This window comes from Gobio gobio, assembly GCF_949357685.1.
Source record: "Gobio gobio genome assembly, chromosome: 4".
NCBI lineage: Eukaryota > Metazoa > Chordata > Actinopteri > Cypriniformes > Gobionidae > Gobio > Gobio gobio.
In genome coordinates, this window is record NC_137100.1 from 65,013,121 (window position 1) to 65,038,533 (window position 25,413).

A 25,413-nucleotide genomic window follows, 5' to 3' on the forward strand; every position below is an offset into this window, starting at 1 on the left:
GGGAATACAAAATATTCGTATATTTTTTCTCAAGTTAGAAAATAATAAGAAATTGGCATTTAAGAATAATTTCATTCTTAAGAATGTTTTGCGAATTTTACATGGTGGAATTTTTTCGTTCAATCAGTTCATGAAAATGTTTATCCCACCCCTCTCAAAACCGATTACAATTTCATTTGGTTTGGGTATTTTTATTCCGATTGAGGTGTTTATATGGAGCATTTTCATTCGGATTGGACTTTTAAACCAATCACAGTGCACCATGTAAAATAAGTAATGTTTCTTAAGCAGCAAATCAGCATATTGGAATGATTTCTGACGGATCATATGACTGAAAACTGGAGTAATGATGCTGAAAATCACAGGAATAAATTAATTTTTTACAATATATTCAAATAGAAAACTGTTATTTTAAAATTTTTACTGATTTATTTTGATAAAATACATGCAGACTTGGTGGTCTTATTTAAAAAAAAGATATGAATCCTCTTTTTAGACCGTTTTCAGAATATCGGGCATTGCACGTTTTTGTCTGAGAGTTTATTTCTACCATTCGCTGGAGGAGCCACATCTGTGTGGCAGCTTGAAATATTTGTGTTTTTGTGTGGAACCATCAGGCACGATCATGAATGAACCGTTTGTCTTTCTGACTGCGCAACTGATTGTTTTTTTAGCTGGATTCCGCTGAACCAAAAGATAGCGTTTGGTTTTCCTTATCTCAATATTGTGTTTGAATTAGGTTGTCCAGAGACAGTAAATTGCTCGTCTCATTGTGTCAGAGGAATATGTTCACGGGTACGGGGTGGCACGGACGTGCATATGGCTGTGCGCAAGGCCACGTGGAGGTGTGTGTGTGTGTGTGTGTGTGTGTGTTTGTCCCCCTCTGCAGCCCCTCGTTTCAACATCAGCAGAGGGGAGCTCTGGAATTTATGTGAAAGCTCCAGCCAACTTGGCACGGCATGCCTCCGTCCTCCTTGCTGGAAACCCTTACATTGAGAGATTGACAGACAGGCAGACAGGCAGACAGACAGACAGGCTGAAAAAGAGACCGTTTGTGTCTCTTTATCACTAAATATATGCTCATTATCACTATTTTTGGCTTAGTCTTATTCTGTAAAGTACACACTAAAAAATGCTGGGTTAAAATAACCCAAGTTGGGTTGAAAATTGACTAACCCAGCAATTGGGTTGTTTTAACCCAGCAGTTGGGTTACGTGTTTTCTTAAAACAACCAAATTGCTGGGTTAAAACAACCCGATTGCTGGGTTAGTTCATTTTCAACCCAACTTGGGTTATTTTTTAACCCAGCATTTTTTAGAGTGTAGTTATTTTGATCAATTATGTGTTTAACTGACATGGCTTGTTTAATTGATTAAATTGGTAACACTTTACAATAAGATCCCATTGCATTAATCAATGTTTAAAGTGCCCCTATTATGCTTTTTTCAGATATTACACTCAAAAACAACCCAAGTTGGGTTAAAAATTGACTAACCCAGCAATTGGGTTGTTTTAACCCAGCAATTGGGTTGCTTTAACCCAGTGAATGGATCGTTTTAACCCAGCGGTTGGGTTACAGGTTTGCTTAAAACAACCCAATCACTGGGTTAAAACAACCCAATTGCTGGGTTAGTCCATTTTCAACCCAACTTGGGTTGTTTTTAACCCAGCATTTTTTAGAGTGTAAGATCCCATTGCCTTAATCAATATTTAAAGTGCCCCAATTATGCTTTTTTCAGATATTACACTCAAAAACAACCCAAGTTGGGTTGAAAATGGACTAACCCAGCCATTGGGTTGCTTTAACCCAGTGAATGGGTCGTTTTAACCCAGCGGTTGGGTTAAATGTTTGCTTAAAACAACCCAATTGCTGGGTTAGTCCATTTTCAACCCAACTTGGGTTGTTTTTAACCCGGCATTTTTTAGAGTGTAAGATCCCATTGCCTTAATCAATATTTAAAGTGCCCCTATTATGCTTTTTTCAGATATTACACTCAAAAACAACCCAAGTTGGGTTGAAAATGGACTAACCCAGCAATTGGGTTATTTTAACCCAGCAATCAGGTTGTTTTAAGCAAACATTTAACCCAACCGCTGGGTTAAAACAACCCAAATGCTGGGTTAAAGCAATCCAATTGCTGGGTTAGTCCATTTTCAACCCAACTTGGGTTATTTTAAACCCAGCATTTTTTAGAGTGTATTCATTGCCAGACCGTTTAATCTACGATATATCTTCTTGATGTAGACCTATGTGTAACAGAAGAGGTTTCTGGTTACAGTATTTGTATTTATTCAAGATATTGTGATGTCCGTTTCAAAAACTGACCACTGAGAGGAACCTGTCTTGCAAAGTGCACAGTGCCTGAAAACATAACATTTCACAGCAACACAGTGCAAAACCCATGAAAAGCGCCTCTACTGCTTTTTGATATAAATTTGTGCTCTTTTGTCCATTCCGGATTAAATGAGGTCTGACGTTTCGGCATGTTAACGTTATATGACATGACGTAGCCAGCACATTGTAGAGGCTTGTTTAAGCTTTTAACCAATGATATATCAGATATTTATTTGACACCGCTTTCAGCCAATCATTGACCAGAGATCTTACGGCATCTATCCATCGTTGTCCATCGTTCTGTCCATCTGCCCATCTATCTATCCATTGTTCTGTCCATCCATCCATCCATCCATCCATATATCGACTTTATTGACTTCAAAACCTTAGAACGATAGATCTGTCCATCTATCCATCTATCTGTCCATCTATCTATCCATCATTCTGTCCATCCATCCATCCATCCATCCATCCATCCATCCATATATCGACTTTATTGACTTCAAAACCTTAGAACGATAGATCTGTCCATCTATCCATCTATCTGTCCATCTATCTATCCATCATTCTGTCCATCCATCCATCCATCCATCCATCCATCCATCCATCCATCCATCCATCCATCCATCCATCCATCCATCCATCCATCCATATATCGACTTTATTGACTTCAAAACCTTAGAACGATAGATCTGTCCATCCATCCATCCATCCATCCATCCATCCATCCATCCATCCATCCATCCATCGACTTTATTGACTTCAAAACCTTAGAACGATAGATCTGTCCATCTATCTATCCATCCATCCATCGTTCTGTCCATCTATCCATCCATCTATCCATCCATATATCGACTTTATTGACTTCAAAACCTTAGAACGATAGATCTGTCCATCTATCCATCTATCTATCCATCGTTCTGTCCATCTATCTATCCATCCATCCATCCATCCATCCATCCATCCATCCATCCATATATCGACTTTATTGACTTCAAAACCTTAGAACGATTGATCCGTCCATCTATCTATCCATCCATCCATCGTTCTGTCCATCTATCCATCCATCCATCCATCCATCCATATATCGACTTTATTGACTTCAAAACCTTAGAACGATAGATCTGTCCTTCTATCCATCGTTCTGTCCATCTATCTATCCATCATTCTGTCCATCCATCCATCCATCCATCCATCCATCCATCCATCCATCCATATATCGACTTTATTGACTTCAAAACCTTAGAACGATAGATCTGTCCATCCATCCATCCATCCATCCATCCATCCATCCATCCATCCATCCATCCATCCATCCATCCATCCATCCATCCATCCATCCATCCATCCATCCATCCATCCATCCATCCATCCATCCATCCATCCATCCATCCATATATTGACTTTATTGACTTCAAAACCTTCAAACTTCAAACTACTTTAAATTGAAAATCTTCAAACTTTTTAAAACTTTTTAAAACTTTCTGGTCCGGCTTCCTCAAGCCAACTTAAAGTTTGTCTCAACAAACTTTTTTATCCAGTTTTATTTGCACCACTAATTTGCTGATAAAATGCCAGATAGACAGGCAGAGTAGGAGTGGACGGAGACACAACGTGGGAGAGAAAGTGTGATTGGAGAATGAGAACTAGTGAGAGGAGGAGTAGTGAAGGAGAGAGGCTAAAACACTTGAACGAGGAACAGCGGCTCCAGGGCCTGGTAAACTCATCCCAAATGTCCCAAAACTCAACAGCTCTCCTGGAAAACCTGATCCCAAACCTGAAAAATGCTGCCTTCGGTGGTGGGAAGGCGCGAAGGCACATCTGAAACCAATGTTTGCGCAACATCCTGTCTGCTAAGACGCCTTCATCTGCTCGGATTCTGAAGGCAGCACAGATCCAACACCATTCAGCAGGAGAAAACACTCTGCGATTGGCCGGGAACTTTATTAGGACCTGCAAGCATGATGGCTTTAAATGATATCTGAGAAGGACAATCTGACCATCGCTGTTGTAAATTATGTGAGCGATTCAGATCAGGCATCTAAGCCGCCTGCTAAATAAAACATCTGCTGCCATTCTTTAGAGCTCCATGTGGCGACACACATGTTGGATATTGCTCACATTAAGCCATCAAAGTGAACATTTTAGGGGGGGAAAAAAATCACATTTTTGAAGTGGGTCCACTTTCACTGGTTCTTCTACGACATGATGTTGTAACACAACGACCTGTTTGTCCTCCAAATGCAAAATACAATTTCATGGCTAGTAGAAATATTTATTTTTGAATCCGCTCGTCATTCGGCAGGTGTGGATGTAGCCTTCACTGCCTAATGATATCCAGCAATCCTCTGTGCGTCATCTTAGAACACAAACAAGGACATTATAGCTAGCCAAAGCTAAAAGGAGAATGGAAACTAGAATACAATACGTTTTCATGGTTCTAAAACTAAACGAAATAAACAAAACCATGTAGTTTGGGGAGGCTATTTCGATATAGTGATTAAAAACTTCAGACTGTAAAGTTAAAGATGAAAATAACACAATATGGTGATGAAACTACAGATGGCCCTGGACAGAATTCACAGGACTTTAATATATAATGTTTACTGGGGTGCCCTTATAATGTTAGGATGATTTTTTTTTTAATTGTCAATTTAGAAATAAGAGGCATTTTTCCTACACTCTAAAAAATGCTGGGTTAAAAATGACCCAAGTTGGGTTGAAAATGGACTAACACAACAATTGGGTTGTTTTAAGCAAACATTTAACCCAACCGCTGGGTTAAAACAACCCAATTGCTGGGTTAGTCCATTTTCAACCCAACTTGGGTCTTTTTTAACCCAGCATTTTTTAGAGTGTACCCTTATTTTAGCCTGATTTGAAGGGGCGTGTCTGCTGTGAGACTTCAGTGTAAACGCCCACTGCTGTGATTGGCTGCTGTGAGACTTCAGTGTAAACGCCCACTGCTGTGATTGGCTGATGTGAGACTTCAGTGTAAACGCCCACTGCTGTGATTGGCTGCTGTGAGACTTCAGTGTAAACGCCCTCTGCTGTGATTGGCTGATGTGAGACTTCAGTGTAAACGCCCACTGCTGTGATTGGCTGATGTGAGACTTCAGTGTAAACGCCCACTGTTGTGATTGGCTGATGTGAGACTTCAGTGTAAACGCCCACTGTTGTGATTGGCTGATGTGAGACTTCAGTGTAAACGCCCACTGCTGTGATTGGCTACTGTGAGACTTCAGTGAAAACGCCCACTGCTGTGATTGGCAGCTGTGAGGCTTCAGTGAAAACGCCCACTGCTGTGATTGGCTGCTGTGAGGCTTCAGTGAAAATGCCCACTGCTGTGATTGGCTGCTGTGAGGCTTCAGTGAAAATGCCCACTGCTGTGCTTGGCTGCTGTGAGGCTTCAGTGAAAACGCCCACTGCTGTGATTGGCTGCTGTGAGGCTTCAGTGTAAACGCCCACTGCTGTGATTGGCTGCTGTGAGGCTTCAGTGAAAATGCCCACTGCTGTGATTGGCCGCTGTGAGACTTCGGTGTAAACGCCCACTGCTGTGATTGGCTGCTGTGAGACTTCAGTGTAAACGCCCACTGCTGTGATTGGCTGCTGTGAGATTTCAGTGTAAACGCCCACTGCTGTGATTGGCTGCTGTGAGGCTTCAGTGAAAATGCCCACTGCTGTGATTGGCTGCTGTGAGGCTTCAGTGAAAATGCCCACTGCTGTGATTGGCTGCTGTGAGGCTTCAGTGAAAATGCCCACTGCTGTGATTGGCTGCTGTGAGGCTTCAGTGAAAACGCCCACTGCTGTGATTGGCCGCTGTGAGACTTCAGTGTAAACGCCCACTGCTGTGATTGGCCGCTTTGAGGCTTCAGTGTAAACGCCCACTGCTGTGATTGGCCGCTGTGAGACTTCAGTGTAAACGCCCACTGCTGTGATTGGCCGCTGTGAGGCTTCAGTGAAAATGCCCACTGCTGTGATTGGCTGCTGTGAGGCTTCAGTGAAAATGCCCACTGCTGTGATTGGCTGCTGTGAGGCTTCAGTGAAAATGCCCACTGCTGTGATTGGCTGCTGTGAGGCTTCAGTGAAAATGCCCACTGCTGTGATTGGCCGCTGTGAGACTTCAGTGTAAACGCCCACTGCTGTGATTGGCCGCTGTGAGACTTCAGTGTAAACGCCCACTGCTGTGATTGGCCGCTTTGAGGCTTCAGTGTAAACGCCCACTGCTGTGATTGGCCGCTTTGAGGCTTCAGTGTAAACGCCCACTGCTGTGATTGGCTGACATCTTTGCATATGAAATAGCTCAGTATTACATGTGGAACTTTCTCAAAAACTTTTAGCACGTTTTTACCATTACAGCTCTCAAGGTTAACTAACCATGAAAAGTGTTGATTATAGCATTACATTTAGATCTATGGCATTATACAAACACAATGTAAATAAGAGATTTGTTCATTATAACGGGAGTTTTGGCGAGAGTCACTGATAAACTCGCGCTGTTTGATTGACAGCTCCAGCGATTGTACACTTAAAAATAAAAAATGCTGGGTTAAAATAACCCAAGTTGGGTTGAAAATGGACCAACCCAGCAATTTGGTTGTTTTAAGCAAACATTTAACCCAACCGCTGGGTTAAATAATCCCAATTGCTGGGTTAAAACAACTCAATTGCTGGGTTAGTCCATTTTCAACCCAACTTGGGTTATTTTTATCCCAGCATTTGTCAGAGTGTAAAGGAAGCGTTCTTTGATTGTTTTCTATATATAATTTAATCACTGTTTAAATAACAGATTATTTTCATCTACTAAGAGAAACAATGTGAAGTTGAGCGTTTAGTCACTGGTTTGATTTACTGACACACAGACAAAGAACATCTGACTGCACATGAATCACAAATTTACATTGTTGGAAATAAATAAGCACATAGTGCAGTGCCAGTGATCCTGTATCGCTCGTCTCTCCTCGTCATCTCACTAACACTCCAGTGGGCGGGGCCAAAGTTGCAATGATGAAGTAGGCGTTGATCTTCTTCTGCAGAGCCGGTCTTTCACCATCTATGAGCCGTTCTCTGGGCTTGGTTACAATGTTTTGGACTAACATGGACGTTTTCCGTTCTGAAACTTACAGAATATTCGTATAGTATGATGGCATCTGAACTGTATGTAATTATATAATTAAGTACTATAATATTAATTAACTGCATGTACTTACTATAGGGTTAGGTTTGGTTTAGTTGCATGCAATTATGCATAATTTATACACTCTAAAAAGTTGGGTTGAAAATGGACTAACCCAGCAATTGGGTTGTTTAACCCAGCGGTTGGGTTAAGTATTTGCTTAAAACAACCCAATTGCTGGGTTAGTCCATTTTCAACCCAACTTGGGTTATTTTTAACCCAGCATTTTTTAGAGTGTTATTACTAAAATAACTACATGTAACCAAAGACATAAAGTGTTACCCTTTTATGTACAGTATATTTAGTGTTGATGCTTGCATCACAAACGTTTTGTCTTTCTCAAACATGAATATGTACACACGTGTGTGCAGATGAGCCGAGCATGTGCTACTATTATGACGGCGACGGCGTCTGTGAAGACTTTGAGCGGGAGACAGGCGTGAAGGACTGTGGCCTGTACACGCCGAACGGTTTTCTGGACCAGTGGGCCACCACAGTGGAAGTGTCCCATGAAGACAGGCTGTACTGCCCAGCCGACGTGGCTGCAGGATATCCCGCTATTACCAAGGTAAGATCCAGACTTAAAGGGATAGTTCACCCAAAAACGGAATTTGTATGTTTATCTGCTCACCCCCAGGGCATCCAAGATTTTGGTGTTTTTGTTTCTTCAGTAGAACACAAATGAAGATTTTTAACTCCAACCGTTGCAGTGTGATAGTCGTATAATGCATGTCAATGGGGATATTTTAGAGTATGAGAGTAATGAGAGTAAAAACACACAAACATACGAATCCTTATTAAACCATGCGGCTCGTGGCGACACATTGATGTCTTAAGACACGAAACCATCGGTTTCTGCGAGAAACCCAACAGTATTTGTGTTATTTTTTTACCTCTTATCAGACGAATGTCATCTAGTATTCCCAGCGCCATAACTTCCGGCGAATAAGGTCAAAATACTGGCGTGATCAAAGATATATATACGTAGATGCCTCATTCGACCGATCCGCGCAGGCACTAATGAGGAATCTATGTATATATCTATGATTGCGCAGGTATTTTGACCTTATTCGCCGGAAGTTATGGCGCGGCTGATGCAGAGCCATAGAAAAAAATTAAATACATTTTTAAATATGGATATTTTTCTTACACAAACGCATCTATTCGCTTCAGAAGACCTTTATTAACACCCCAGAGCCGCGTGGAGCAGTTATATGACGGACAGATGCAATTTTTATGGACTTCAAAAACAGAGCAACTATTACTGCTATTATAATGCTTGGATTAGCCAGAACATTTTTAATATGACTTTTCATTTTTGGGTGAACTATCCCTTTAAGATACATTCAGTGTTTTGCTAGTGTGTGTTCCAGCTTGACTTTATGAGGAGGCCAAATATGTCGTCGGTGCATTTGTTTTGCTCAACTTTGCAATGCCCGCGCTCAAATGAACAATTCTCATTGACATTTAATGGTTGCTTTGTTGCTATAAAGTCAGCTTGAATCAGCTTTAGATGCTTTGCAGATTCACCTGTAATGTTATTGGCTGACAGGTCACAACTTGTGCTGTTAGAGGTTTTTACCTGTCCAAAATCAGTGTTTGGAGGTGTGTGTAACACTGATGGGACTTCATTCATCCCAATGGAAAGCACATTTACAGTTTTAGTGCAGCATGTGCCATTTATCATACAGGACATAGTAAATATATCAACCAGTTAGAAACCTAGAAATGTCCTAATAACATTTCAGAACATGCACGCAAATACAACGAAATGCCAAAAATCGTTCATTAATTAACATTAATATTACATATAATTTGTTTGTGTACAACAATGTCTAGTTTTAAAACCTGTAAAGCCGGACATAATAATAATAAAGGGAACAGTTTATTTCACCTTTAGGCAACATATTATATATTTTGCTTGTTTTTGTTGAGCATCAATTATGATCCATCGGGCATCTGAGGAGTGTTTATCTGTTCATCTCTCAATCATCATCGCATTACGTTGCATTATATGTGTTGTCCAGTAAAAACTAAACAGCATCGATCATAAAACGAATCATTTAAACATCTTACTGTTTCGTTTTTTATTGTGGAGGGCAAGCATATAATGCAATGCAATCCAATGATGATTGGAGAGATGAACAAATAAACCTTCCCCGAAAGCATGATGATCATATTTGATACGCAGCTCACATTAAACTCTCAGCCAATCGGATTCAAGACCCAGAAACAACTGTTGTATTTACAATATTGACACAAGTTTTGGGACGCCTGCCTTTACATGCACAGGAACTTTAATGACATCCCAAGTTCCTCCACACCAAACTCGCTCATCCGTTTTCTTTGTGCACTGGTCAGTCATGCTCGGCCCGTCCCCAAACTGTTCCCACAAAGTTGGGAGCATGAAATTGTCCAAAATGTCTTGCTGAAGCATTAAGAGTTCCTCTCACTGGAACTAAGGGGCCAAACCCAACCCCTGAAAAACAACCCACACCATAACCCCCCCTCCACCAAACTTTACACTTGGCACAATGCAGTCTCCTGACAGCCGCCAAACCCAGACTCGCCCATCTGATTTCCAGACAGAGAAGCGTGATTGGTCACTCCAGAGAACATGTCTCCACTGCTCTAGAGTCCAATGCTGGCGTGCTTTACATAAAAATGATGTATGGATAGTCAAGAAAACAATACTTGAAATTGTCCTAACAATATACAAGGTATTCTTTAATTTATAAAAATCGGTAAAAGACACGTGAAGCATGTGCTAAAGAGTGACAATTTTAACTAACTCTCACTGGAACTAAGGGGCCAAACCCAACCCCTGAAAAACAACCCCACACCATAATCCCCCCTCCGCCAAACTTTACACTTGGCACAATGCAGTCTCCTGACAGCCGCCAAACCCAGACTCGCCCATCTGATTGCCAGACAGAGAAGCGTGATTGGTCACTCCAGAAAACACGTCTCCACTGCTCTAGAGTCCAATGCTGGCGTGCTTTACATAAAAATGATGTATGGATAGTCAAGTAAACAATACTTGAAATTTTACTAACAATATACAAGGTATTCTTTAATTTATAAAAATCGGTAAAAGACACGTGAAGCATGTGCTAAAGAGTGACATTTTAACTTTGTTCGTTTTTTTTAAAAGACCTATCAATCAGACGAAAAAAGGCAATAGATTTTGAGCATCTGTTTTTTATGCAAAAGATGGACCTTTTCATGTAAGAGCTTTGGCTTGGCCCAAAAACTTGCCTTAGTTCCTTCCGTAAGACTGGAGATAAAATCTCCAGAGCTGAGTGGACCGTAAAGATATCTGCGAAATTACACGCCGACCTCGTGTCAAACAGCCCTTGTGCACGATGTCCTGGCCCGTTTCCTTCATAGGAAGGACAGACAGTGTAAAGTATTGCTGAGGATTGGCGGTTTCTTAAAGTGTCCAAGAAGCAACAAGAAGTAGCACACATGGCTCTAGCCTCATCTGGCTCTTCGAGTGCCGTCTGTAGTGAACACAACCCAATCGCATCTATCAGGGCTGTCTGAAGAGCTCTTAAATGCTGGGTATGTTTTGTTTGTTGTGTCCTTCAGAAGGGTTCCCTATACCTTCAAGTGTCTGAAGCGAAGCGGATAGGGATCTGCTGGGATGTTTTCAGAAGGGGAGGATCCTTCCCATGAAGAACAAACCAATCTTTAGGTCAAGTTAGCTCATTTTCATTCATGGGAAATACTTACGCACTGTAATGTCTCTGCTCACCCCCTGACATGTTAAGGTGCCTTGATACAAGAGAGAACACAATGTCTTTTCTTCTGTGTGGCCTGGAAGAGATGCTCTTGATTTGGGTCATTTGCAGTAACGCTAGCCCATTTTTATCCATTTGAACTCTAATTTAATACCAATTCATCACAGGGATTCCAGTGAATAGCCAGTGATCTCAGACAGAGGAAGCGTAAATTATGAGTAGCTTGACAACCGTTTAAATTGAAGTAGTTTCATGTTTTACACCGTTCATACTCATTTTAGATATTCATAATCTGAGAGTATTTACTTTTTGGGTGATAATTGTAATTACTCCAATTGGCACCATTTGCATTGTTGCAAGGCAACACTTTAAAATGAAGAATATTAATGCATACAGACTAGGTTCCAGTGCTGATACTGGGAGAATATTGCATGGCTTGAAAAGGCTCTCAGCCAATCGGAATCAAGAACTGTTGTATACACTATATTGCCAAATGTTTTGGGACGCCTGCCTTTACATGCACAGGAACTTTAATGGCATCTCGTTCTTAATCCGATGGGTTTAATATGGAGTGCAGCTCTAACAGCTTCAGCTCTTCTGGGAAGGCTTTCCTCAAGGTTTAGGAGTGTGTTTATGGGGAATCTTCTAGAAGCGCATTTGTGAGGTCAGACACTGATGTTGGACGAGAAGGCCTGGCTCTCAGTCTCCGCTCTAATTCATCCCAAAGGTGTTCTATCGGGTTGAGGTCAGGACTCTGTGCAGGCCAGTCAAGTTCCTCCACACCAAACTCACTCATCCATGTCTTTATGGAGCGACGCTTTGTGTCAAAGTAGGGAGCATGAAATTGTCCAAAAATGTCTTGGTATGCTAAAGCATTAAGAGTTCCCTTCACTGGAACTAAGGGGCCAAGCCCAACCCCTGAAAAACAACCCCACACCATAACCCCCCTCCACCAAACTTTACACTAGGCACAATGCAGTCAGGCAAGTCCCGTTCTCCACTGCTCTAGAGTCCAGTGGCGGCGCACTTTACCCCACTGCTTGGTTTTTGGTTTTTGGTTCTCTTCGCCCAAAACTGTTATGTTAGCATGTGTTTCGCTGCCCGTCTGCCTGAGCATCATTATTAAAGTTTCTGTTTGGATTTGATCTTCTGATTCTTCAGTTTGTTCCTAGTTAACCACACCGTTACAGGAAGTGATTGCAACACCTGAATTCAATGATTTGGAGGCGTGTCGCAATACTTTTGGCAATATAGTGTATTTAATATACCAACTTTAGATGTGTCAAAACTAATAGAAACGTAAGACTTGACTCTATTCCACTTATAGTTTCCATATGTAAAATTCATGTTAGAAAATTAATAAAATATTTAGTTTAAGCTCTTGATGTTAAATAAAGCTTATCTATGCAAATAAACACCAACATATTAGATCAAATTAGTTTATTGACCCTTTTTGCAGTTTTGTGAAAATGAGTGTTTAGGACAAATTACAACAAAGCAGATCTAACCTTTTTGTCCCCCTTGTTTTTCATTCATTTGGTAGTAAAATGTGGATTCACTCATGAATAATATAATTTCTTTTCTTTTTTTGATAATTTTATGATTTATAATTGATATTTATGCAATAATTGTGACCCATTTTTTCCCATTGAATATAATAATATATATATATATATATATATTATTATTTTTTTTTTTTTATTGAAGCTTTATTTAATTTTAGAGTCAAGCCTAGGCCTCATGAAAGCAATTTTTTTAATGAGATCGGTGCCATCCGGTGGACACATTGAGCATTTTTATCACGCAATAGAAAATTTGTACCAGTATAGTGGATCTTGCGTTTTATTAAAAAAAATAAAAAAAACGTAGCTTCATCGGAATGGTGACTTTATTGGTACTTGGTATATGAACACCCCAAAAAATTGGTGACAGGATTTGAAAAGTCTAAGTGGTCATAAAAAAAATAGTCACACTCAGGAACTCCGGGTCAAAAATGACCCCCATAGGAAATGAATGGGAAAGTCATTTAAAGTCAGCAAGTTTCGGACCATTCCGATGAAGCTACGTTTTTTTTTTTTTAAATTATAAAACGCTTCGGGTCATTTTTGACCCGAAGAACCCCAGAGGGTTAAACATTAATATAAGCATTTCAAAAAGTGATTAAAAAAGTGAAATGCATCTCAGTATCTTCATTTAATGTTCAGATTTCTAAAAACACACACATTAATAGGAGATGACAATGCATTCATCTGATCTGAACTTCCATATTAATTTTGAGGCCTTTCTGAATAGGATCGGGCACATCCCCATTTTGCATAATAATATAATATAACGCATGCGATGTGTGTGCTACTCGTATTTTGCAACCATAATGACGTATCATTTGGCAAGTGTTTGCACTTTTCTTTTATATATAGAATGCAGTTAGAGAAGAAAGTCTTTGTGTCGTTACACCGAGCAGCTAATCGAGCATCAGAATTACTGTTGAATTATTTCAATAATTACCTGCTCCTAATCTCCTGGGCGAACTGCTACCTGGGTCATTTGAGGTACTTCTTACACCTGGCCAAGCACAAATGGGACTCCGCTGTAATAATGCTTGAACAGAACATCTTGTTCATGTAGTGGCACCATTAGGATTCTGCTTTTAGCTGACGCTGATCCGGAGGGACTTCGCCAGTTAACAGTAAGTAAGCACATGTTAGCTTAGCGAGGTCACATATGCAGCCAGCTGATCTCTAAGGCGCCCATGTTCCTCAGCGAGCGATGACGCAAACTCCATTGCCCTGGAGGCGTAATGACGGCATACAGGAGAGCATTGTGCATTGTGTGAACAGACTCTACCGCAAAACGCTGGCAAGGTCTTGCAAGGTGGGAGGGTCAGAGGAGTCGCGCCCATTTCTTGTTGGGTCACTAATCGTCTTCAGCAATGCTTTGACTGCTGCAATGTGTGCAAGATAACTGTGCAAAACCTGAAAAAGAGCCATTGATTCCTGCAGCTGAACCAGTAGAGCATAGTGCAAGGTCATGGCTTCCATGCGTGGTGATGGTTTTCCCATTAAAGACTGGCAACCTCCATTCACACTGCTGGCTGTTAACATGTCAGGGTTTTTGAAAGCCTGTTGAACTTGGGCTGTTTATGTGATGTGGAGGTAGCTCTTGGGAAGCCATTGGCCAACCACACATTTTCCTTGTTTGCCCACAGAGGCAAGAGCCAATGCTTCAGGCCGGACACCCTAGATGAAGCCATAGCCGGTGCAGTCCCAGTCATGAGATCAGGGCTGTCGTAAACCATCTGGGAGAAGTTGATATGGCTGGGGTTGCACTCCCGACACATTCTGCGAGCACTTTTGTGGCAGATTTTTGAGCCTTTCTGCATGGCTAATGGAGGATGTTATTCCAAATGGCGAATTTTGCGCAGGGTTCCCTCGCATGTTGGGATGGCGGTTTGAACCCTTCGATAAATATCTTGCAGATGTTCGTTGGCAAAGCCTCGTCTTATTTGTCCCAATTTTGCTGGAAAAACAAGTTCAAGTTTATCCAATGCGGGCAGGGAAAATAAACAAGCAAATATGCAAATAGATTCCAAATAAGAAACATTAATTTCCCTTAAAATGATGTGTATGTGTGTGTGTGTGTGCGGGGGGGAAAGTCCTTTAGCAACAGTAGAGTTGAAAGTCTCGGGAAGCAAAGACGAAATGCCTCTAAATGTTAATAGTGACCCAAGTGAGCCAAAAAACGGGCTCATTTTTTAATAGTGAGCATGAACAACGGCTCAACAGATTGAGGGATCTTGCAAATGAAATGTTTTCCCCTCCAAAAAAATGCGACAAAATGATACTTAATACCTAAAACAACAGTTTCTGGTTCATTTAATCCGCACTGTAAAAGGGGGAATTCACCGCTGGCAAGATGGGCTTGAATAAAACTTGGCTGTCTATGCAGTAGAAACGCACTGCAACATGACGAGAGAAAAGGGCTGATTAGTTCATACTGCACTTTTGATTTTGGAACCGACTCTTTGTTGCTCCGTTGGCAGGAATTCAAAAATGCAGAAGTTCGATCTCTAGTGTTAACAAAAGCCGCGGAGTTGTCAAAAGTCCTGCGGATGATGCACAATTATGCGTTTCGTACTGTAAACGGGGATATCTGGGTCCAGGCTACACAGAAAAAGAGCGCATATATCATTTACATATGCTACAGACAGTGTAACAATACAAAGCTGGTTGCAAATCTGCAAAATAATCCTTTAGTCAAGCGATCCAGGGGCTGATTTGTTGCCAGGTCGCACAGCTGAATGTATTTTTCAGCGAGAAGCATGGGTTCCTCTGAGGTTTGCGGTGACTGAGCACTTTGTTTTACCTCTGCAAAGGACACCTGTTGCATATCCACATCTTTTCTGATGGATTGTTGCTCTCTTTTGGTGCGGAAAACGTGGACACTGGCGAACTTTGACAGGCCTGAGTCATTGGCTCAGTTCATGTTAGGGGTGGGCGAGCTTCCCAAAATGCCACATCACAATCTTTTATTACAAACGATCCACGATCTGAATTGCGATCTTCACAATTTTGAGATGTACTATTGAGAGAATATCCAGACTGAAACAATATCTATATGCAAAATTTAAAACACAGTATTGCATTAAACCCTCTGGTGCTCTTCGTTTAGGGGTTGCATTGGTTGTCTTCACGGTCATAAGTGACCGGACACCTAAAAATGTAACTTCCTCCACTCCAGTAAAACCAATGCAATGTATTTTTCTTCAATAATATTTTTTCTTTTTAATTTTGTTTTTTGAGATGATTTGATGGTATTTTTTAATATTTATGCAATAAGTTTTTGCCATTGAAAATACTTTTTTTTTTTTTTATTATTGCAGTATTTCAGGTTAAAATAGAGACTAGGCCTTCAAAATGTTTTTTTTGAAGGAAGATTAGCGCCCTCTTTCTGAATTATTTAAGAAATCATGCAACCATGAATGTAACCACTAGAGGTCTGTATGGAGAGGCTTGAGAATTCACTAGTTCTGTTTTGAACACATTTAATGATTTTTTTGTTGTTGATGGATTTGAATACATATTTAAAAAATCTCAAAGACTATTTATTATAAAGTTTTAGAATATTTTTTGTTGTTGTTAGAAATATAGATTTTTTTCTGTGAAATTGTGTTTTTGTAGATTTCCCATTAATTTCCTATGGTGGTCATTTTTGACCGAAGAGCACAAGTGGGAGTATTTTTTTTACAACCCCTCAGCATGCTTAAATAATGCCCTCAATTTGTGTGTTGACATAACTAATGCTAGAAAAGTCACCAAGTTTCATATCATTCTGATGAAGCTGTGATTTTTAAAAATTCTAAATGTGGTTCATAGGTTCAGTTTTTCATAGGGGTGTGTGTGCGTGTGTGTGTATAAGTGTGCATGTGTGTGTGAGTGGATGTGTGAATATCACACTCTTGTTGTTTTAGAGTGTCACCCCTTTACTGCTGTGTACTTTTTTTCAGCATCGTGGCCGATTTGTAGATTGTACACACAAATATTTTTGTGTTTTTGCCGATTTCTCATTCATTTCCTATGGTCGGTCATTTATGACCGAAGACAATGAACGCTACTTTTTTTTTTTACGACCAATTAGCATGCTCGAATCATGACCAAAATGTTTTTGTGTTTACACACCTAATGCTAGAAAAGTCACCAAGTTTCATATCATTCCGATGAAGCAGTGATTTTTAAAATTTCAAAACAGAAAATTTCATTTGCGCGTGACATTCACTTCACAACAGACACTTCATTCGCGTTCGTCTCGTTGAGAAATGGCTGACATGGGCTGTGTTTACACGTCTTTTTTGTTAAAATTCTACTGTTAATGTGTGACAAAACATAGATTTTAAGACTTTTTCAGGCGATAATGTAGTTGTTTAAAGCTCAAATGTGTGGTTTATTTATAAAGAGAGCGCCTATTTGAACATTAACTCATTAACTCTCATTAACCCCAGCGAGAGCAGCCTTTCCTCGGCTAGTCCTTTAGACATTTGCCGCTGGCTCTGATGTCCTGTGGTGTCTCGAGCTATAATTCGTCTTGTGTAGATGTAACGGCCGATCTTTGGTCTCATGGATCTATAATTTGTTCCCTGACAAATCGTTTAGGCTGAGGGCAAAGAGAAGTTTCATTACTTTTTTATTTTTAGGCCATAACTTTACGTTACAGTTGTAGCCGACTAGCGCTGACTTTGAATGTTTGATTGACTGTTTGCTTTATTTCATGTAGAGCTTCTTATACCTTTTACTTATACTTTTGTATTATTGATCATACATAAACTTGCATTTAACAAAAAGAGACTGGGTTGTTTAATGTCATTTAATGTTATCACAGTGATAATCATATGCACACTTGTCTGAACCAGATATTAATATATGATTAATATAAACCAGATTTTCTCCTCATTGTTGTCACTACTAGAGCAAGCTCCTGATTGGTTAACGCGGCGCGAATATCCGGCAAAGTTCAGATTTTTTAACTCGCACGATTCGTTCCATTTGCATAAAGTTTTAAATATGGATATTTTTCTTACACAAACGCATCGATTCGCTTCAGAAGGCCTTTATTAACACCCCAGAGCCGCGTGGAGCAGTTATATGACGGACAGATGCATTTTTTTATGGACTTCAAAAACAGAGCAACTATTACTGCTATTATAAAGCTTGGATTAGCCTGGACTTTTTGAATATAACTCAGATTTTATTCATCTGAAAGAAGAATGTCCTGTACACCTCGGATAACTTGAGGGTGAGTAAATCATGGGCTAATTTTCATTTTTGGGTGAACTATCCCTTTAAGACCGATCTCGAGTAACACTACTTAAAACCCCCGAGTATACTTCGCTTGAAAGCACATGGGGATCAGTCTCTTTCACAGTTTAATGAGCTTTTTTAATAACACTTTTTAAAATAAAGCATGTCCTGCAGTAGACTGCATCTTACAACAATCACATTACATGATTTAACTGATCTGGACATTAAGTTTAGGCTTTTAAGGAGGGTACAATGCGGTAAAAAATTATCATTTTATCTTGATTATCAGGCTTTCATAATCATTGGAAGCCTGATAATCAAAACTAAACTAAAATTTGATTCGTCTCACAGCCCCTACGGCTGTTTTTCAAATGCGTCACCACACATGAAATACACATGGCAGAGTCACATGATATAATTTGTTCAGCACAGCCATCTTGTAGGTAGTCATTACTGTATTTGAACATTATTACGAGGACATAAAATATCATGATCTCTACGGTCTACGTCTTCAAGATCGATCACGATATAGTTCATGCCATTTTTAATGGAGAAGAGGTAAACGTATTTGGCTTGATGTCCATGATGGAGGGTTCAATCTCAAGGCTCCCCCCGAGCCCGAAGTACCTCCTAGGACTTCCTTGATTGATTTTTGTGGTAACCAGCCAAGAAGGTGGAGTTGGAGCGGTGGAGGGATGCCGGAAGTAGGACAGAAGCCACTGCTTATACGCTTGTTCGGGTGCTGATTGATCAGACTGCATGAATATGTTCCTCCCGAGCTCCATGTGGAGCCTTTTAACATATACTGGAGTCTGACAGTGAAGCCGAACTTTTGCCCATGCAGTCAGAGGAGGGACAGGCCTCCCCCTGTGGCTCCCAATGATTCTTCTCCATTTCCCTTTTATCTTAAGTGGTGATTTACAAACAAAATCTTGGGGTTTGGCTGTGGTTCTGTGTATATGTGTCTGTAGTAAGGTGGTGGTAAGGGGGGCGTTCCACTCCAGAACTACACAGCTGGTACACATTAGCTCTTGGACACAATTGTCAAACCATCCCAGGCTTACTTTGTTTTCAGGAGTGAACGCTTGAGGTTGTTTGCTTGTAATTAACTTCACATTGAAACATCCAGTTGCTGGGTCGACCCTGGAGTGCAGTGGAAGTGCCGTTTTTCTGAATATCGCCTGCTTTGAAAAAAACGGTGTGGGACGTCGTGACAAAAACAGCCGCGATCTCGTTGCAATTGGCAAACCGCACCGAGTTCAACTTTGCAGATGTCAGTGATCCACCTTACTGACGGGACCAGCCTCGCTGCACAAGATCTCAATCAAGTTTTTTTTTTCAGATTGGTTTTCCCCAACCAGCTCCGAGCACTGAGTGTTGATTTTTCCAGCTCCTTTTATAATTTACTGCCTGTCCTCGCATTCCAGTAACCTGTGGTTTGAGTCAATAAGTTGTAGATCATTTGTTTTATTGGTTTATTTAGCCCCTCATGCTGGGCTATTGGTGGGCCTTTCCTGGCGGTGGTGTTGTGGTTTTACAGTGATGTCACAGGCCTGCTATGCATCCGCAGGGAGACTTCCACCACCCACTGATAGGTAGCTCTTCCTCCAATGACCTCATCAAATCAATGATAAATACACGTGGCCCAGAAGCCCGTCTAAAGGTACAGTTTTGACCCTTCCCTTATGAAAAACAAGTACACTTTAGTATAATTTTTTAAGTGCGAACTGAATGTAATGTTTTTGGGCACTTAAGTGCATGCTAATTGCAATTAAATGAAAATGTATTAGTATAGTTAAAAAATATTCTAAATGCAATTTGCCAAACTACGGAGTGCTTTTTTGGACCCGCTTAAGTAGGACCTAAGGACATCTTTATATGTAATTTCATAATTGCTTCTATTGTCTTTGAAATATTGTTAAAGTGTACTGACGAATGTACCGGCAATGATTTATGGCCAACTAAAATATACTTTACTGTAATTTCTATTGAAACTTTTAGGTCATGTATTTTAGTACATTTGCACATTTATAAAGATTACATTTTAATGTAGTACATTAAGTTATAATAACTTTAAATGTAACATGTAATGACACACTACAGTTAAGTACTTTATGTTCTTTAGTATGTAAGTCAACACATAAAAATAAGTATACTTGTTTAAAAGATTATTAAAACATAATGGCTTAAAGTGTACTTAAGTGTGTGAAGAAACATAGTCATCAAAGTGTACTCTCTTTAAGAGAGAGTATATCTCATTTCATTGATATTATATTGGGTTCACTTTTATATTAAGTGTCTTAATACGGGTGAGGTTAGGACAGGTTTGGGCAAGGGTCAACAGTGTAATTATTAGAGATCAACCGATATTTATTTTTTTATAACCCGATACAATACCAATTATTTGCATGTTTATGTCCCCGATAACCGATATATTGAACTGATCTTTTTTTTGTTTTATTTCTCTTTTTGACAATTATAGCAACAGCACTGAACTGAACAAACTGTTTTAACACTTTCTTTTAAAAAAACTAAAATTGCGGTTGAGCCGATTATTGGTCAGTTTATCTAGTAATTATTGCTGTAATTACACGCAGGTATTTTTCAGTATAAGCACAATGTAAAAACATATATATGCACAATTACTGAATTGTTTCATATGATTAGTTTGGATGTTAGTACATAGTAGTTTCACTTTATATGGGATACGGGTAAGGTTAGGACAGGTTTGGAGAAAAGTCTACAGTGTAATTGATAGAGATGGACCGATTTTGATTGTTTATAACTGATACCAATTATTTGCATGTCTATGTGCCCGATAACTGATATATTGAACCGATATTTTTATTTTGTATTTCTTTGTTTGACAATTATAACAACATCACTGAACTGAACAATCTGTTTTAATGCTTTAAAAAAATATATTAAAAGATACCCGATTATGGGAAAATATTAAATATCGGTAAAACCGATTATTGGTCGATCTAGTAATTATTGATATAATTAGGAAATTAATTACAGAAGTAATTACATGCAGGTATTTTTCAATATAAGCACAATGTAAAAACATGTATGTGCACAGTAATTGCATTGTTTCAAATTATTAATAGAGATGGAGCGATTTAGATTTTTCATAACCGATACCAATTATTTGCATGTTTATGTGCCCGATAACTGATATATTGAACTGATATTTATTTGTTTTATTTCTGTTTTTGACAATTATAGCAACAGCACTGAACTGAACAAACTGTTTTAACACTTTCTTTAAAAAAAAAAAAAATTTCGGTTGAACTGATTATCGGTCAATCTAGTAATTATTGCTGTAATTACACGCAGGTATTTTTCAATATAAGCACAATGTAAAAACATATATATGCACATTAACTGAATTGTATCATATGATTAGTTTGGATGTTAGTACATAGTAATTTCACTTTATATGGGATACGGGTAAGGTTAGGACAGGTTTGGAGAAGAGTCTACAGTGTAATTGATAGAGATGGACCGATTTTGATTTTTTATAACTGATACCAATTATTTGCATGTCTATGTGCTCGTTAACTGATATATTGAACCGATATTTTTATTTTTTATTTCTTTGTTTGACAATTACTACAACATCACTGAACTGAACAATCTGTTTTAATGCTTTAAAAAATATAAAAAAGATACCTGATTATGGGAAAATATTAAATATCGGTAAAACCGATTATTGGTCGATCTAGTAATTGATATAATTAGGAAATTAATTACAGAAGTAGTTACGTGCAGGTATTTTTCAATATAAGCACAATGTAAAAACATGTATGTGCACAGTAATTGCATTGTATCAAATTATTAATAGAGATGGAGCGATTTAGATTTTTCATAACCGATACCAATTATTTGCACATTTATGTGCCCAATAACCGATATGTTGAACTGATATTTTTTTATTTTTATTTCTGTTTTTAACAATTATAGCAACACCACTGAACGGAACAATCTGTTTTAACACTATATTTAAAAAAAAACTTAAATGATGGTTGAACCGATTATTGGTCAATCTAGTAATTATTGCTGTAATTACACGCAGGTATTTTTCAATATAAGCACAAAGTAAAAACATGTACATGCACAATTACTGAATTGTATCAAATGATTCATTTATATGTAAGTACATAGTAGTTAAAGACACTTAATATAAAGTGGGTCCTTAAATTCTTTAAAATGTACAGTTTTTTAAATATACTTTTTAAGTTTTGAAGTACACTACATGTGCTCATGTAATACAATCAAGCAAACATAGCGTATGATGTTTATCCATTTGGTTAAAGGCTTTTTGCTTTGCACAAACATGGAAAAAGTGCATTCCTTGCATTCAGGGAAAAAAGTGCCACCTGCGGTTGCAATGCTTGGAAATGCAATATCGCTTTATTCCTTGAGGGACCAGATCATACATGACACATCAACAGATCTCTTGGTCAGATGCTTCATTATTTTTCCGTGTGGTTTCCATAGTGTCTCCAGTTTCATATATCATATTTCATATGGTCAGGAGATTGGGCGAAACATGGTGTCCTTGTCTAATGTCATGATGTGTACTGCTCTTTTTTTTTTCTGTGAGGTTCGATAAAATCACTTTCACAGTATTCTCAACACATTACACAGTGCAGATCAGTTCAGGGCAGACATTGTTTTCAGAGCTGTCCACCTGCAGTATATCTCTGGCAAACAAAACAACACTGATACCAACCACATGCTTCCTCCCCAGTCAATTTGTCAAGACGTGTTAAAGACCGTAACATTTATTTGGTCTTTGGCCCTGCATATTTACAGAGGAACAAACAGAAAAAGGCATTTCATAAAGATTTATGAAAGCGGTCCACGTGTTTTTTAGGTTAAATTATAGAGATGTTAGCCCCCTCAGCAGTGTAATACCAACATGCATAAAACATGTGAACAAAACATCATCTTGCTATAAAATTAAGTACTATAAATGGCATGTTTGTGTGGTATTCATAATTGAAAATCATACCATCAATCTGGAATGGCATTAATGTGAATAATGACAGAAACTCTTCTAGAAACTACAAGAGCAGAGTTTGTCAAGACAAAGCCATCTTTGTGTCACGGTCATGTTTAGTTCTCGGTCTTGTTTAGTTTTTATTGTCTCTGTTTTGTCTTCGGGCATTTTCACACCTGGCTCGTTTGGATCGTTTTTTTTTTCTCTCTCCCTTAGTTCGGTTTGTTTATGCATATATGAATATGGCAATTATCATGCTCGGATCCGCACCTAAACAATCGCTCTGTATGATTTTAAAGGGGTGGTTAATTATGATTACACTTTTTTAACTTACCTTAATTAGTGTGTAATGTCGCTGTTTGAGCATAAACAACATCTGCAAAGTTATGACGCTCTAAGTTCAAAGCAAAGGGAGATATTTTTAAAGAAATCTCTTTTTAAGGACTACAACAAACGGCTGGTAGGGACTACAACGAGCTTCTTTATGGGTTAGTGACATCACTAACCCTAAAATTAGCATAAACTCCGCCCCCGGGAACACGCAACAAAGGCCATGTTGAGAAGAGGAAGAGTTGTTGTAGTCGAGCACATTTGGGAGTCGCTCAAGCTGTCGTCCGTCTTTCACATTTATTGCGATTCAGTAGTAACACAAATGCAATAGCATGTTATAAAACAAGAGGACAACATAAGTTATAACCGCAGTTAAACTAAACTATACATGTTCTCTCGATATTCTCTGGCTCATCTCACAACAGTTCCCACAAGACCGGTTTATAGATTATCATGACAGAATATGCTAATCGATGACTCAAAGATAACTCATAAATTCAACCCTTCAGAAACGTCCTGTCTCATTTTACATGTTGCCACTTCTTCTTGAGTCTCTCCATCAATGTCCGACTCCGGTTTGAACATAAAAGACTGAACAGTTTCGGACATTTTCTGTGTGTGTGTCTGCGTGAGATAATCGGAGCTGCTAACATGAGCTCTTGAAGCTCCGCCCTCTTCTTGAAAGGGGGCGTGGATCAGCAGCTCATTTGCATTTAAAGGGACACACAAAAAAACGTCTCACCCTGAAAAAGTGATGATCTGTGGGATATTTTGAACTAAAACTTCACATACACACTCTGGGGACATCAGAGACTTATTTTACCTCTTGTAAAAAGGGGAATTATAGGACTCCTTTAAATATAATTAAAAAAATATATGATTCATCAGCCAGAGCGGGAATCAAAGCTCAATTCATAACCTAAATGTTTGCACGTGTCACAACTAGTCAAGTCACCTTTTCTACAGCGCTTTATACAATACAGATTGTTTCAAAGCAGCTTTTCAGTGATAAACAGGGCAATTATTCAATGATTTAGAGTTTATTTCGGCTGTGCAGCCGCTCTAAAAGAAAACAGTGTCATTGTTCAGCTGAAGTCAGTTCAGTGTTGACTCGTTGTAAAGATGCGTGTATTTCAGCCTTTTGTCTTCCTCAGTTCAGGGTCTTGTGTCGAAGTTATGTTCTTGTGTGTTCCTGGTGTTTATTCAATATTATTTCATCGTCTTTCTGCGTCACACATCTTTGTTTAGATTATCGCTACAGCTAAACCGTGACACTTTGAACATTTAGAAAAGCTTAGAATTTTGATGGTTTAATGCCATTTTCTGTTGTTGTTTTTTATGTTGTCTGTCCTCAGACATGCCAGTCCAAGATATTTGACCTTACTGAAGGAGTGTCTCAGTATGCCTGGTTTCCATGTCGAGAGGCTCAGCGGATTTCCTGGTATTCCCAGTACTGGTTGAAGGTAAGATACTTATACTGAGATAAGATTGCATTGTGTGGAATACCTAGGGAAAATATCGAATGCCTGAAGTTTGTAGGCAAAGTATGAAATGGTTTATATTTCACACATTTCCTAGGCATTCTATAAAATGCCAAAGGGTCACATGTTTTGCTACTCAGGCTTGGGTCTTTGAGCTTCCACTCCCGCCACAGAGGCTCGCCCCTTTTGTTCCCGGACGGTTGCTGTGTCACGATGTCGGATCAGGAAGAAAGTGTAGTGCCATTCAAAATGCCCTTCTAGCCTTCCTTGCTGCAACAAGTAGCTCAACGCCACTTCTGCTTTAGTGTTGTTCTGGCAAGAACGTCCTTTACAATATGTTGAAGTTCTTCGTTTATTTTCAAAAACATGTTCAATGCCAATAAAGGCGTGTTTTGATACTTTGCCTACAGTGTACTTGTTATTCTGTATAATACCTGGGTAATGTATAGAATGCCTTGGAAAAGTAAGCAACATAATCACAAAAAACAGACATTTCATACTTCAGGCATTCTATACCAGGGCCGTGCACAGACACAGGGGCAGTGGCCC

The 25,413-nt window shown here is 39.2% G+C and overlaps 1 protein-coding gene across 1 annotated transcript in view; it reads left to right on the top strand.

Moving 5' to 3' along the window:
- Positions 1 to 25,413, top strand: part of pappaa (pregnancy-associated plasma protein A, pappalysin 1a) — a gene marked incomplete at its 5' end in the record, with an annotated part of 160,837 nt that overhangs the window by 54,469 nt on the left and 80,955 nt on the right. Inside the window, 2 exons of the mRNA XM_079815957.1 lie at positions 7,883 to 8,079; positions 24,739 to 24,846. Of these exons, the coding sequence (XP_079672083.1) occupies positions 7,883 to 8,079; positions 24,739 to 24,846 (305 nt within the window). The remainder of the gene's footprint in view (positions 1 to 7,882; positions 8,080 to 24,738; positions 24,847 to 25,413) is intronic.